Source organism: Haliotis rufescens, unplaced genomic scaffold (genome assembly GCF_023055435.1).
Source record: "Haliotis rufescens isolate VD_foot unplaced genomic scaffold, xgHalRufe1.0.p SCAF_40, whole genome shotgun sequence".
In the NCBI taxonomy this organism is placed as follows: domain Eukaryota; kingdom Metazoa; phylum Mollusca; class Gastropoda; order Lepetellida; family Haliotidae; genus Haliotis; species Haliotis rufescens.
This window is the reverse complement of record NW_025964113.1, coordinates 2986404-3001787: the sequence shown is the minus strand read 5'-3', so window position 1 is coordinate 3001787 and position 15384 is coordinate 2986404. Positions and strand designations below refer to the sequence as shown.

Below are 15384 nucleotides of genomic sequence, written 5' to 3'. Positions count from 1 at the left end.
AACCTATGATTTTCGTAAGAGGTGACTAAATGGATCGAGAATTCGGAAACTTGGTTGACATTGTTGTGTCGTACCCCAAGGGCGTGGGGCGATGCTCACAATATCAACCATCTGTTTGAACATAAATCTAGATAAAGATGTATGCATTTACCCATACTCGATTATTTACAGGTCGCGGGATGTAGATGGAATATGATGCTCTCAAGTAAAGATACACTGGTTCGTCGATGCTGTTCACTGGCAAAGATACACTGGTTCGTCGATACTGTTCTCAAGTAAAGGTACACTGATCGCCTGTGCTGTTCTCTAGTAAAGGTACACTGATCGCCTGTGCTGTTCTCTAGTAAAGGTACACTGATCGCCTGTGCTGTTCTCAAGTAAAGGTATACTGATCGCCTGTGCTGTTCTCTAGTAAAGGTACACTGATCGCCTGTGCTGTTCTCCAGTGAAGGTACACTGGGTCGTATCCGCTGATCTGTTGCCACAGGTACTCTACATACTCCAGCAAATGTCAGACCAGGTTCAGCAGCGAGATGCTTATCAGACGCCATCCTACACCGCTGCCCGACTGGCTCCTCTCCAACATGCCTACACACAAGTCAGACATACAGGCTTACTCCAAGTCGTCCAAAACTGACGAACACCATTGTATCCTTTCCACACGTCCATCTAACGTCTTACTTATCGCGGGGAATGTGTGGTAAGCGACAAAGACGTACACCCACTCAGGCTTCTCTTGTCGACTTAATGAAATGAAAAAGGTTTGCATTTTTCAAAACGTTGTTCCCAAGACAATCGGTGTAAGTCTATTGAGCATGTTTCACAAGATCCAGTATTTCCCATATTCCATCATTTCAAAGGAATGTAGTTTTATTTCCATCCCATGTTTTTGGCAAGTATCTGATGCTGCCAGAGATAGCACCCCTCCTTTACCCTACCTCTTGCCCGTGTCTCAGCTTAATACTAAGACGTGCAGATAAGCAGGGTAGTTCCAGAGAGCAAATACCTCCATGTCCGCACGACCCTTTTGGTGCTGCAAAAGCTTGACTATTTTATGACTTGTTAAGTCAGCCGCAAATACACGAAAATCTTGCTTTTATTGATAAGCAAGTTCTCCATGATGGAAGGAGTGAACAGTTAGACTTGACACCCTTGGCTACCGGTGATGAGTTTCGCAGTCACAACCGCAGATAACAGGAACGGGTTCTGGTAGGTTCACGATCTTACGGAGCACCTCAACATTAGCTGGTGTGCTTGTTACAGGACCTAAGTCTATGTTTACATACATTCAACAAGCATAGACGAGTGAACCACATAATATATAAAACAATGGATGTGACACGGTTAAAACGGCTCATGGGACTTGAGCTTGGTAAGGAGGAGAGTTCTTTGACACGAACGAAGGCATTAAACATCAGACACTCCAACGCCCTTAAAGTTCAAATACAAACATCCAAATCATTTCCATACAGTGTACTTCGGTACTGTAAGACACTTTTTGCATATTCACCAGTCCCCCACCCCTCTCCAACCAAATGAACAAACAAAACAAAAGTAAATCAAAAAAAGGAAATAAATAAAATAAAAACAACAACAAAAAACAAAAACAAATAAAAAATAACAGTTAATGATGAAAATATTAGATATTTTACGAGTGCTTCCAGCGGAAATAAGTTTCCCACTCGGGGAACTAAATGTATATATTATTATATGTAAATAATCGTACCTGGATCAGACAATCAAATGATTGATTGACCCACGTACGCCTCTTACAACCAGCATAGGTTGTTATGGGGACCAATTCGCATTGGAATATCCCATGGGAATACTTATATTGTGTGTTTATAGTGTTACAATAAACAAACATCCAAATCGTCCACATTCGTGATTAAACTGTATAGGTCTATTCAGTACCACATTTCACTTTGTAAATTTAAAAAAAACCCATATAACAGCCACATATGTTTTAGGGAAGAAGTTCTACATCCTCTGAGTGTCCACTTACCCACCAACTCCTGTGATGACTCCGCCAGACTGTCCCTTGAACGACTCAGCAACGTTGTCGTTGGAGTACATGCTCAGAGGTGAATTGTATTGGGCGTGAGAGAACACTGCCGTTCCGGGGCCTGTTGGGACCGTCATTTGGGGATTCTGACCTTGACCTTGGTTGCTCTCAACTGGCTTCTTCTTCTTGGGGGCAACTGGGGGAGCTCTGCGTCTACAAGACAAACATGGAGGTCAGTTGGTCATCACCTATCAGGGATATTTGTCTGATCTATTAAACCTAATGTCACCAAGTCACGGTACTCACTCCAGACAGTTACGTTTCTTGAACGTGGTTTGAGGTTCAGTTGGGTTTGACGCCGCCTTGAAGAGAATTCCAGTTATATCACGGCGTGTCAGCTTAATGTGGGAGGAAAGACGTGGGAGGGTCTCAGACGTTGACCACTTTAGTAAAACCCACGTGTATGGTGCTGACAAACCCAGAAACATAATCGGGGCCAACCGGGATTCGAACCTGTAGCATAGGTTTCTGGCATGCCTTAGGGACGCAACTCTACACAGCGAATTGTGGCGATTTTTGATTACTGGACCACCCGTGTGTCCCCTGTTATCTTTTAACTAATACCAAGGCCTTGTACTTGATAAAATTACGCTGACAGACAAATGATTTTTATTTTTAATAAGTCAATCCAAATCGCTAAGAGTGCCAACTGCCCGCCGACTATACTTAAACTGATTGGAACCGGGTACTTTTGATTCAAGTCAATGAAAACCGTTTGGTCTGATGCATGTCTCAGACGTTTACCACTTCGGTGAATCCATAAGCATGGGTATGGTGCAGACAGACCTGGAAACATAATCGGTTGATTGGTTGGTTCGTTGTTTAACGCCGCACTCAGCAATATTCCAGCTATTGACGGCGGTCTGTAAATAATCGAGTCTGGACCAGACAATTCAGTGATTGATATCATGAGCATCGACCCTCGCAATGGGGTATAGGTGACATGCATCAACCAAGTCAGCGATCCTGATCACCCGATCCCGTTAATCGCCTTTTACGACAAGCATAGTCGCCTTTTACGGCAAGTATGGGTTGCTGAAGACCTATTCTACCCAGAATCTTCACGGGTAGAAACATAATCGGGGCGCACTTGGCTCCGAACCCACGATCTTAGGTTTCTGGCATGCCTAAGGGACGCAACTCTGCACAGCGAATTGCAGCGCCTTACACGTTTGAAGAACCTCCCCGAATCTGCCATGAGCTACATTTATAACTTTTAAATAGAAGCAATATATTCGTCATGTAAACCAACTTGACGAGCCGATGAAAACATTTAAGCATATATGTTAATACTGGGCTCGGGACCCCTTCTCAAATTGTTTTGGGCGCGGTTAAATGCTTACAAACTTCAACATAAATGCAGTAATTTTCAGAACTAAAGTGTATCAAGTGAGGCTATTCCACATTCCGGCTGTTGCAAGCGTGTTATCTAAACCTCATTTTAATAGCTCCTCGTTCTGCAACAAAGGACGCACTTGACAGGTGTCTGCCTCGCCTTTCATTCAAACAAACACCGTGCAGCAGTTATTATGTCACACTGAACAGTTTGTTCTTTGAAAGATCATATTTCAAGTGAAGTGTTTCATAAACGACTGTCTGATACGTGCCAAGACCACAGTCCCTTAAACATTTCAAACCAAGTCTGTAGTTTCCCCTTGACACAAATTGGTAAAGTGTATAAATACCGGAAACGAGTGGCCCTTTCAGCTTTAAGTAACCGTTTTCTATTTTTCAAACCACGGGGGAGCGTGTTGCCCATTTGCATGTTCAAGTTTTGAATCAGATAAACATAAAGGGACATGTTGTATGTGTGTGCGTGCGTGCGTGTGTGCGCGTCTGTGTGTGCGTATCTGTGTGTGTGCGTGCGTGTGTGCGCGTCTGTGTGTGCGTATCTGTGTGTGTGCATGAGTGTGTGCGCGTCGTTTAACGCCGCACAATATCTTTCTGCTATGTGGCGGCGGCTTGTAATAACAGTAAACTAGGGTTATAACGAACTAAAAGGGACCACTAATTTTGGTTCGTTATAACCGTAGTTCGTTATATAAGCATTTAACAAGCATATATCCAGCGGTTGTCCGGGACCAAACAATAAATTCGTCAGCTCGTTATAAGCGAGTTCGTTACAACGTAGTTTACTGTGTGTGTTGACAATCTTAACAAAATCAAGTGAGCGCGGTTTTCTTTGGATATGGTTTTAGAAATATCACACAAGGGGCACCAAGAATGTTGGGAATCGAACCCACACACAGCTTGAGGAGCACGTGCATTAGCCGCTGGGCTAACACAGTGCCCAACCATTTGTAAGCATCATGCTATATTAAAAAAGGAAATGCCATTGTCTTTCAGAAAAGAATGATTCATGTTATATTAACCATTCTGTATGCATGTTGAAAAGCGTCCTCGATTATCCCGTGTACATCTCCATGCTATTGCGATAAGTTTCCTGCGCCCATTCGCCATCATATCTTCGGAAGTAAGACTGACATTTAGTCCCAGAAATAAAGTTATCTTACCTAAAAATATCAATCTACAAAATGAAAATAATAAAATCCAAATGGAGACCAGAACAATCCTAAATTTCAGGGCTGAGGCAATCTAGACTTGCCTAATCATTCTAGACTTGAGTCGGAATCCTTTAAAAAAAGTTTCTGTAGGGTCTGGAGACTAATTCGGAAGCAACGTCATCACCACCGTCCCTTATATTTTCTAACTTAGAGCAGAATTTGAAAACAATTTGATTGGGCGGCAGGTTTTAAGAGTCGTGCTGTTCAAAACGGGCTCAAAATGAAGGTGTGGTCATAAATGGGTGTAGGATATTTATCAAAATAGAATGGTGATATAAAAATAATATACTTGATAATCGAGGAAGGTAGAATCGAATACCTCCTGGTTTTTAAAAAACAAAACCCAAACATTCATGTCTATACAACTGCAGTCTGTACATAGTGGATCATATTAATAACTCACTGGGTCTTTAGCTTGAGTTCGTCCAAATCTATTCCATACGAGAATGGCTTAGCTTGTCCAGGTTTGGACATAGCATTTAACACGCCATCGGGGATTTTCTGGCCTCCGCCAGACTGATTGCTCCTGTCATCGTTATTCTGAAAGAAATACGTCATTACTGGGTAACTCAGAAACCAAGACATCCTCCGTTGCACCTTGTAGACATACCATTCTTTTTTAAACTTAGGATCAGTTTAGTCTTTTAAAATTCAAAAGGGATACAGCTGCATGTCATTTGAAAATGAAAGACATACTTTACTGTTAAATTACAATTGTACTAAATCGGTAGGTAGGTACTATTTGCGGACATGCAAACTCATTCTAACGAGCAGGTCTACATGTCAAGACTGAGGTAAACACTACAGTCAAGGTGGCTGGTATGAGGGTGGCATGGGGTGAAAGGCGGGGGTAAACATCACATGGTATGAGGGCTATTCAAGGATGATGACATCCATGCAAACATGATAATCCAGGTGTTGTGCAAATAGTGAAAATATGTGCAAATACAATGAGATTGTAGTGTTGGGAGCTTCTCGTCAGCTGTCAAAATCATAGGACTAATCCCACCGCTTCTGTCCAAATCTTTTGTTGAGCAGACGATCTTTGGTGGCCATTTTGAAATATCAAGTGCAAACGACAAAGAAAAGAACGGGGTTCAGTGGGGTTGCTAGATTATTACTCTATTGTAAGACTTTGGCCTTTTCGACTTCACGATCTATTTAATATCAATCTCGCGGTGTGTATTGCAAAATAAATACACAAAGCCATTTGTAATGAATGGCACAGAAAGAGGCGTATTGGGCGTGGTGTAATGGAGAGGAAGGACGGCTAGCATTACAACACGCGTTTAAACCCTAACATCTGAATAGCATTACTTCTCCTTAATATCATGTTCTAATAATAAATAAACACAAGATAGCGCTTTCCACGGATCTCAATACGCTCAAATATAGCTTCCCCAACGGTCGCTCTATCATGTATACACAATATGCGGTATTTCGGCATAGTTGCTACAGACATCTCCGTGTGTATTACTCATAAGGCCAAAACATATTGACATGTCATACCAGGACGTTTTTAAAGAAACACGCATTGAATTTGTGTTTTCAAACTTATACCGCGAAGCAAGCTCCGCGTTCACTCAATGACTTCGTTGGGGGTAATGACATCTGTATAATGTTGACGGAGGCAACAAAACAAACAAATACTTCTTGGATATGTCACACACACATATGCACGCAGAGCTATAGTCTATGATACAAATATAGGATTAGTACGACCATATTTACGCGATACTTGAATGGCATGCATATTTCGCCCCTGACTCGTCTTGGGTGTATAGCGATATGCTTTGTGTAGGGGAATTCTTGGGTGAACAAGCTTGGTGCACACACACACACACACACACACACACACACACACACACACACACACACGTGTATTGATTATCACAGGGTCTGTTTAAACATATCGTTATCACGTTATCACACCAAGATCATCATCATCATAATCATCATCATCATCATCACTATCATCATTCTTATTGACCGATTACATTTTCGTTATGAAACGGTATTACAGTACCGTGGAACCTGTATGACAGTACCGTGGAATGTTAACGTGAACTTGTGCTTACTTACTTACTTACTTACGGGGTAGCATTTTCTTGTGATAAAGCTATAAACTCGAAAAACGATGCTTACTCATACAAGTGCATACACAGACACATACATATGCTTCAAGTAGGGGTGTTCTGTGTTAATCTGTGACCTACTGCCATATTGTACGTCAACAAGTAATCAGCCTGCTGAGGCGGCTACAGCGATGCATTTAGCTGTATCCTGTACTGATCACGAAGGAAGGCATCCCTTTGGCGGCTTATAATAACATGGGCGGTACATACACGCTCATAATGAACAACCGTCTCACTAACAATACGCCATGCTCAAATTATCTTTCCACAGCGTCTCTCCATGAATGGATGTAGGTGTATACGCTCAAATGAGTTCCTTAATTGAAGATACTTTGTGACATTAAAGCCCGTGAGAAGAAAAATGTCAAATGCTGGAATGTGTTCATACTGAATACATGTCATATATACGCTACGTTAAAGCTGAAACCACGGGTGCGGTTTTTCTGAAACAATTAGTGTGTTCAGTTTATGGAGAGTGATCAAACGTGTAAAGTTCTTTATATTTTTTTCATTTGACAAAAGTTACAAAAATCCGTGATAAAAAAATAATCAAAATATAATAACTGAGAATCACACGTGCAAAAATTGTGTTTTTAGATATACCTAAACAATCAAAATTTATACAACTAGCAAAATTACATGTTTTTACATACGTAAACATACATTTTCAAAACATATTTTTCCGTTTTAACGTAGCATTGAATACGTAACTGTAAAAGTATTAGATAAGCGATCATGTAAAAAAATAAAAATCCCTTACCGTTAGAATATAAGATATGTGTATGGGCAGGAGATGAGTTCACAATGAATAAACACTACTGACTGTCCAGAAAGTGCGAGCGTCCCAGAGCGCAAGGGCCGAGTGTAGAAAGTCGTTGACAAACGTCTTGATAACGCGTGTGAACAAAACCCATTCGAGGTATGAACACAAGTGCCTGTCTTACATGGGTCGTGTTGTATCCTGTCACGGTGGCGATGTCGCTGGGAGGTGGGCCGTAGGGAGGGCAGTTATGAGAAGTATTTCCATATCATTAAATATATAGACCATGTTCATATGACATGGGCTGAAAAGAATTTAGCGCTATCAGTCATGTATATGTGTTTTGTATCCATGTATTTTTATGAAAGGCTGGGCAGCTGCATAATACAACGATAAGTTTCTAAGTCCCTGGACTAGCTGCCGTGATGACTCATACAGATATACAATGACAAGGGCATGTATATATTTCCTTTTTAAGGACTATCGTTCTATCAAGGCTTCCGAAAGTAAAACGCCCGTCTCGTAGTTCATCATGAGTAATACTGTCAAAACAGGAACTTTGCTATTTAACACCGATCTCCAGCGGTGAGAAGCGGAATGGAGACAGCAATCTGGCCTCAGAGAAATAACACTGTCAAGGAGTCTCGCGTGATTTGAATCTTGTATGACGTCACAAACGGTAAAATGTTCTTGGTTGTAAGCGTACACTATTAGTTGATTAATTAGAATTATTCAAATCGTTAATATAACTGGGTTGAAATTGGGATTGGGAATAAAAGTGCTGGGCAGAGGAATAGCGGAATGTTTGCAGTAACGTCGTTTCAACTTTACATAACGACGTGTCAATTAATCTGGGTACAAAGCCTAAGGTGATGGAGATCGGAGACGTCTACTGTTTTGATAAACCCAACGAAGACAGATATACTGAAGGCAGACCAAGGACCATTATTAGGGTAAAGGTTATGTTGGAAGTCTAACCATCATCCTGAGCATAGGAAATTCTTGGTGTTCAAGATAACCCGTCAACGATATTCACTTTAGCAAACTGGATTGTCTGGTCCAGACTCAATTATTTCCAGACCGCCGTCATATAGCTGGAATATTGCTGAGTGCGGCGTTAAACAACAAAACAACCAACCAACCAACCACTTCAGTAAAGTTTTTTCACTTTTGACGTCATGAAAAGATGCCAAGAGAACGTGTCATAGTTATTGACTTAGAACAATGACCCCAAAAGAACGTCGGTTATTTTACTATTATTTTGGATGAAAATGAGAAGAGGGAAAATCAACTATCTAGGGAAACAGCACCCCTTACCGTACCATCCTAGCTTATTCCACTGAAGATCTGAATCCAGTGTTTAACGAAATACAGTACATGGAAGCTGGGCGTCGTCGTCCACTGAAGGGAATGATATGTGTTTCATTGTGTTATGGTTGGAAAGGGCAGAGCGCTTCCTCAAAAGCTGGAGCCTGGCTAGCGATCAGCGCCTCGTGCCGAATGACGACATGGGATCCCCTGATTCATTCAAGCCAGCTGCCAGGCCAGTTGATTCCATCCTCTATCACACACGTAATAGCATCCCATACGATGTTCATATTGTACTGGGTGGTTTGTGTATGGAAGGCGAACCTCATTGGAAACCATGAAGACTGGTGCGCCAGAGTTGGAATATCGTCACTTCCGGTTGAGGCCAATGGCGTGATTACTGTAGTTTGTTTGCTAAGGGTGAATGGGATTCGACTTTAGTTTCTGATTGCCAACCTGACTCAGTGGAACGAGTTCTGGCTGAAAGGTTGAGGTCACCTTTTCACATGAGATGTGGATCATCCCACTATTGAAGGGGTCTGATGGTCGCCTGTTTACCGGATCATCAGATAATATCATTTTGAAAGGATGTGATGGGTAGACCGGAAGTGGATTGGGGAACAATTCAATACTAACATAGACTAAATATACCATTTATATACAGATACATATTTGTCATTTTTGTTTGGTCTCAACATATCAATAACTTATTCTTGACACAGATCTGGTAGTGATTCTTGAACGGGTTCCAAATTATGGACGGCTGAAAATGACCGGAGCCTCTCTCTAATTGTTAGTAAGAACAAATGGCCATGCCTTATGTTCCAAAGGATGAAACAAAATGAACATATTTCATCAAATACAAAGACTCAAGAAAACAAACAAAATCCCCATCTTCTCATCTTCTCAAGAACAAGTGAATAATTAGTTTGACCTAAACTAGATTAATATAAATTCAGGCATAACGGGAACATATTCAGGCATATCTACAAGCAGTCTATAGTAAACCAGCAATATAATTAGAATATTATATGGGACTACACTGCCAGGTAATGTAAAGGTACCATGCCTATATATCTAGCACTGTGACTACTTACACTCATACGATGCCATCACAGGTTGGTACAGGCACTGGAGATCTATCTACATATGACACGAGCAAGCAAAGAGACGCAGACTCTTACCTGTGAACTGTAATCAGATGCCTTTGATGGCCAGTCGGAAGTAGGTAGCGGTGGTGGGGGTGGTGGTGGTGGCGGCGGTGGAGGTGGGGGAGGCGGAGGGGGAGCCACAGGGGGAGGTGGGGGAGCCTCTGACACTGGGGATGACATAGACAGACCAGACATATCAGCACTTACAGAAGCAAAGGGGTCTGATTGTGTTCTAGCAGGGCTAACAGGACTAAACACATTAGAGCCATCGAACGAGGATACCGGCGGACTCCGCGGAGTTGAGGCAATTCTGGGAGAGCCGAAACTATCTGCTGGGTCCTGTCTGGTCACTGATGGAGAATAGATGGAGCTGCTGTAGCTCGGATCCTGGCGCGACTGTGGGGGAGAGTAGGTAGTTCCATACCCCATGGATGGTTCTTGTGACGGAGATGGGGAAAAAGTCGTGTTAAAGCCAGAACCAAACTGTGGAGGGTCCGACCTCGTGTAGGGTGAGGTCGGCTGAGACTCCCTGGCCGGCAAACTGCTGTAGCTTGAGTCAAACTGAGGCGTGTCATCAGCCTGACCATAGCTTGTCACTGGCTGGAACTCCCTGTTCGGCCTATAGGCCGAGTCAAACGATGGCTGGTTGTTTGATTGTGAGTAGGGAGAGAAGGGTTGAGCTTCTCGACTCTGACTTCTGCTGTAGGCCCTCTGGGGTTGAGCCCGCTGATATGAGGAATCCTCGGCACCGTAGCTCTGACTCTGAAACGAAGCTGGTAACGTATTGTAGTGCTGGTTATAGGACGGCTCTGAACTGCCGTACGACGTATTTCCATAAGAATTGGTTTCATACACAGTCGAGGGCGCAGCAGACCTTGCATAGCTTGGAGCACTGGTCTGAGCAGACGATGGACTAAATGCTTGTCCGGAATAGTAGTTATCCGAATACTGTGCAGGCGAATCGCTGGAGTTATACTGATACGAACTGGGACTATATGGTCTCGGCGCAGAGTTCTGCCTCCCGTACACTGATTGCACATTAGAAGATTGACTGGACGACACCCCTCTCGATGTCTGTCCTACGTCCCTCGGTAAGGACATGGAACTGCCCACTTCATAGGCGGGTTGATACTGAGCTTGGTATGTGTCCTGACTACTCTGTGTCTGGTAGGGGGCGCTCCTATACCCTGCAGTGTAATCTGGGTAGGCGGTGGAGCTGGAGTAGTCCTGGTCATAGTAACTCCTGGCAGGTTCACTTGGGTAGGATGGTGATCGGCCCTGTTGAACAGATGCTCTGTTGCCATAGGGATCAGACGTGTTGAGACTTGATTGGCTGTAGGTGTTTGTTTTTGGTGTGTAGTCGTAGAGCTGAGCATTGGCCTGACTTCCGTGGTAGGCGTAGTTGGAGTCTGGGGGAGCAGCTGACGCCTCACTCACTCTGAAACAAAAATATGAAAGTTGAAAACCGTCTTATCTTTTTTTAAATCTTATGGAAGCTTTCTAGCGATACTCCAATGCTGGAAGACCTACAGTAGCACGTGACTGTTGCAGGTCAAAGGAATTACCATAACTTTTGTGGGGAAAGGCAGCGCTTGCAATGAATGCTCGATGACGACCTTTAATTCAAACTAGCTTTAATCACATCTGTTGGTATGGCACTGGTCACTGACATTCAGAGACTCGGGTTTAAAAGGACAATTTCTTTCATTTGCGCACTGATTGACTCTTTCTCTCCGTACATGACATTACCATGTCAGACATATGAATGGTGATGCAGAAACATCCGTAAATACGATTTGTTCGGGTTGTCGTCTTATAACTGGAGATGGTTTCATTCACGGGTGTTGTAAATCCTTGAAGGGTATAGTATGTTAGGATTATGTATTGCAGTTTACTTGATCGTCACTTTGAAATCGGAAGGTATGACATTAAAGCTATCATCATGTACAAAAATACAGTCGAATGTTACGTTGAGAAGAACATACGAGCAACTGTCCGTTCCATTCGTGACCAACTCGTCGCTTTCCGGGACAAGCCTTGTTGTACCATTCGTCACAACTCGCCCCTTTCCGTAACCTGCATTCGGCTTGTCCCGGAATAACACGAGTTGGTTACGAATGTTGTTGTACGTTACGGAAACATGCGAATGCTGTCCGTTTGTGAACAAGAATCGCCGACCGAAGCAGGAGCTAGATGCATCTTATTCACGAGCCGACAGCTACACGCATGTTCTCTAACTTAAGAAACATCCCTACTTTCTCATATGATGTTGACTTTTACACGTCAACACATTTTAAGAAGCGGATTCAATATATGATAGATCTCATTATAATGCTTATACAGAATAAGTAATATATAGATGCACTCAATGACGTCATTGATCAATGCAACTGGTATGTGTGCTTTATGATATGACATGATATTGATAGATGTACTCTATAGTGTTTTTATAAAACAGACAGATGCGCCCAACGGCGTCTATTATATTGATATAGATGTGTTTTATGGGGTTTACACGAGAAGTGTTCAATATGGACACAGTAGCCAATGTTGTTTACGACTGAGAACAATGACTCGCGACACAATGTCCGGAGAGTTCATTTCTAGTATATGGGTTATTTTCGCACATTTTGTTTACACACATGCGTTCTACTTTGTCGTCGAGGTTCGCCATACTTTAACAGGACAATAACCTACTTTACAGCGTATTTCTCGGGGCAGTGTGTCCCGTACATGTGCAGGAGATTGTATCTGAATAACAGTTGAAGGGGAAACATTACATGGTGGCCTGGGGATATTATTGAGAATTCGTCAGCTGCATAGGTCATTCTAGGGCGTGATTGAAAGTTTGTTTATATTATGATATGTAGTGTGTGTTTTACATTTTATATCATTCCGTGAGAAAGATCAAGATTCTATCGCCAAGTATTGAGGTTGTAGTTTTCGTCTTTTGCGTTAGGAATGTTTATGTCGTGTTTTGGCCTCACGACGGGTATTGGTCATCAAAATGTATGACAAGCTCAGACACACGTCCATCTGATTGGGCCAAATATTGTACTTATATCTTATACAAACATATGCTGCCATTTTCACCACCAAATATTCGTATTTAATACGGGTTCGAAAACAATTGTGTCCATGTTTGTTCCCCGACAGTTTAGAATATAATAAATTATTATCGACGATAGCGATTTTTCAGCTGTTTAATCTTCAATTACAATTATGAACATAAATGATAACAAAAAAATAAACACGAACTTTTTAAACACGAAAAAGTTGATACGGGACATGTATCAAAGGCTTCTGATAGCTCTCAATTTAAGAACAACATATTGAAGTTAATGCAATTTAAATCATAGACGATAGGTTTGATTTCAGTGTTCACAAGGTGTTTTGTCTCAGCATCAAGTACACTGTGCAAACAACAAACATACCAGCTTGTATAGAAACTGAAATATGTAGCCATTTAACCCACTTAAGAAAATAGAACATGTTACATTAAACCCTCATATACTCATAATATACTCACGGCTCCTTCTTCTTGGGTATAATCATAAGATTGAGCAACCTGATGAGACCTTCTTTATTCATAACGCCGTGTGTCCCCCGGGCTTGTAATCCCGACCCCACTAACACTAGCGCCCGGACCACAATATCCCTGCAAGCGAACCTGCTTCTAATTCGGAGGTGACGCCGAACCCAATGACTGAATGACTGGCATATGGTCCCAGTTGAAGAAAGGTTTTCAAAAAGGCATCTAGGGTGAAAATACTTTCGTGGATTTATTTTCTTTGGAATATTTATGATATCGAGTTAATAAACTCTAACCCGAGTTTGTTGCTTTGGTTGTGTCTTTTCGTTCATATTGCTTGTATTATGGAATATACTATCTAGAGTTTAAAACATATTGTTAACAGTGAATACAACTAGCGACTTTCCACGTATCGTGTTGTGACCTGGAAATTAACAAGGCTGGTTAATGATATGACGTCAAAGGACCCCAGGGCGTTTTATTATTAATTGTTTTACGGATCCGCAATGTGGAAAAAAATAACTGTTTGACTTTTAATTAAAAATACATATTTCCCCCTTTTGTTATTTTTCAGTGACATTTCCGACCGTCAATTTTTTGGAACAATATGGTTTTAAAACACGAAAATTTATTTCAGTGGATGATCGACCTTACGATATATATGAAACAATAAACAGTACATCAAACAAATATACAGAATTGTCAGTATACATATTAGAATATAGTATTAAATATGGACACCGTTTCTGCAAAGCGATCAGATTATCCATATTAAAGCACATATGTGAAGCCCATTACTGGTGTCCCCCGCTGCTGGAATATTGCTAAAAGCGGCGTAAAACCATACTCACTCACTCACTCCCTCCACTCTAAATTATTACATGTTTTTTTTAGCTGTTACACTTGACTGACAAAACTGCAGCTCCATTCAATATACAACGTCAACCCCAGAGAAAAACATGTCTGGATCACCCGCCGAAACAGATTCAACTGGATGTCAGGCAAAATATTGTGGACCAATGAAAATCAGTGGATAGCAGGTGTTTGCGAAAAGGTTAAGGCACATTGAGTGAGTGAGTGGGTTTCTGAGAGGTGTATCACGACAGCTTCGAACTTATAACCCTAGATCAGATAAACGAGAGGCCGAAAGTATGACAACCGATCGGGTTCGACTCCACGCACCAGGATTCAAAAGGTCAAACGACCATGAGTCACAAATGTATTGCAAATAGCCAGTTCTTCTTTGGGTCTGTAGACTGTTTGTTTGTTTGCTTGTTTGTTTGTTTGTTTGTTGTTTAACGCCGCACTCAGCAATATTCCAGCTATATGAAGGCGGTCTGTATATAATCCAATCTGGACCAGACAATCCAGTGATTGATAACATAAGCATCGAGCCACTCAATTGGGATACGATGACATGCATCAACCAAGTCAGCGAGCCTGACCACCCGATATCGTTAGTCGTCTGTAGACTGCAAACAGGCAGTTTGACTATCAAGTTCGTTCACAATAAAATACGTGATGCATGTTGCATACACATTTTGTCATTTTGCAAACAATTCCATGCATACGAGTCGGTGTGACTCTCGCTAACAGGTATGTGTTATGCATAATGGAGAGTATATGGGTAGGCGTAGAGGGATGTGTTGCCTATGTTGTCGTAACCTTTCTACGGGCTCCCTGCCAGGATCCAGAATCCTCAACCCTGACAGTCAGGGTGCACTGGGCGTGCAGGTGTTATGGGATTGCTTTCCCGCCACATGTTTGAGTTTTAAAAATACACGTAGGTACACACTGATAAAATAACAAATTAGGCCAGAAATAGATTAGCGCGGTCACTGTTTTTTGTTGTTTTACGCCGCACTCAGC

The 15384-nt window shown here is 42.0% G+C and overlaps 1 protein-coding gene across 6 annotated transcripts in view; it reads right to left on the bottom strand.

Annotated features, from left to right (window-relative positions):
• LOC124138691 (ena/VASP-like protein) overlaps positions 1 to 15384 on the bottom strand; it is a 65763-nt gene that overhangs the window by 15542 nt on the left and 34837 nt on the right. For all 6 annotated transcript variants that reach the window (XM_048382706.1, XM_046505480.2, XM_048382707.1 and 3 more), the window contains 3 exons: positions 10017 to 11421; positions 5033 to 5169; positions 2006 to 2218 (listed from right to left, as the gene is read on the bottom strand). In XM_048382706.1, the coding sequence (XP_048238663.1) occupies positions 2006 to 2218; positions 5033 to 5169; positions 10017 to 11421 (1755 nt within the window). The remainder of the gene's footprint in view (positions 1 to 2005; positions 2219 to 5032; positions 5170 to 10016; positions 11422 to 15384) is intronic.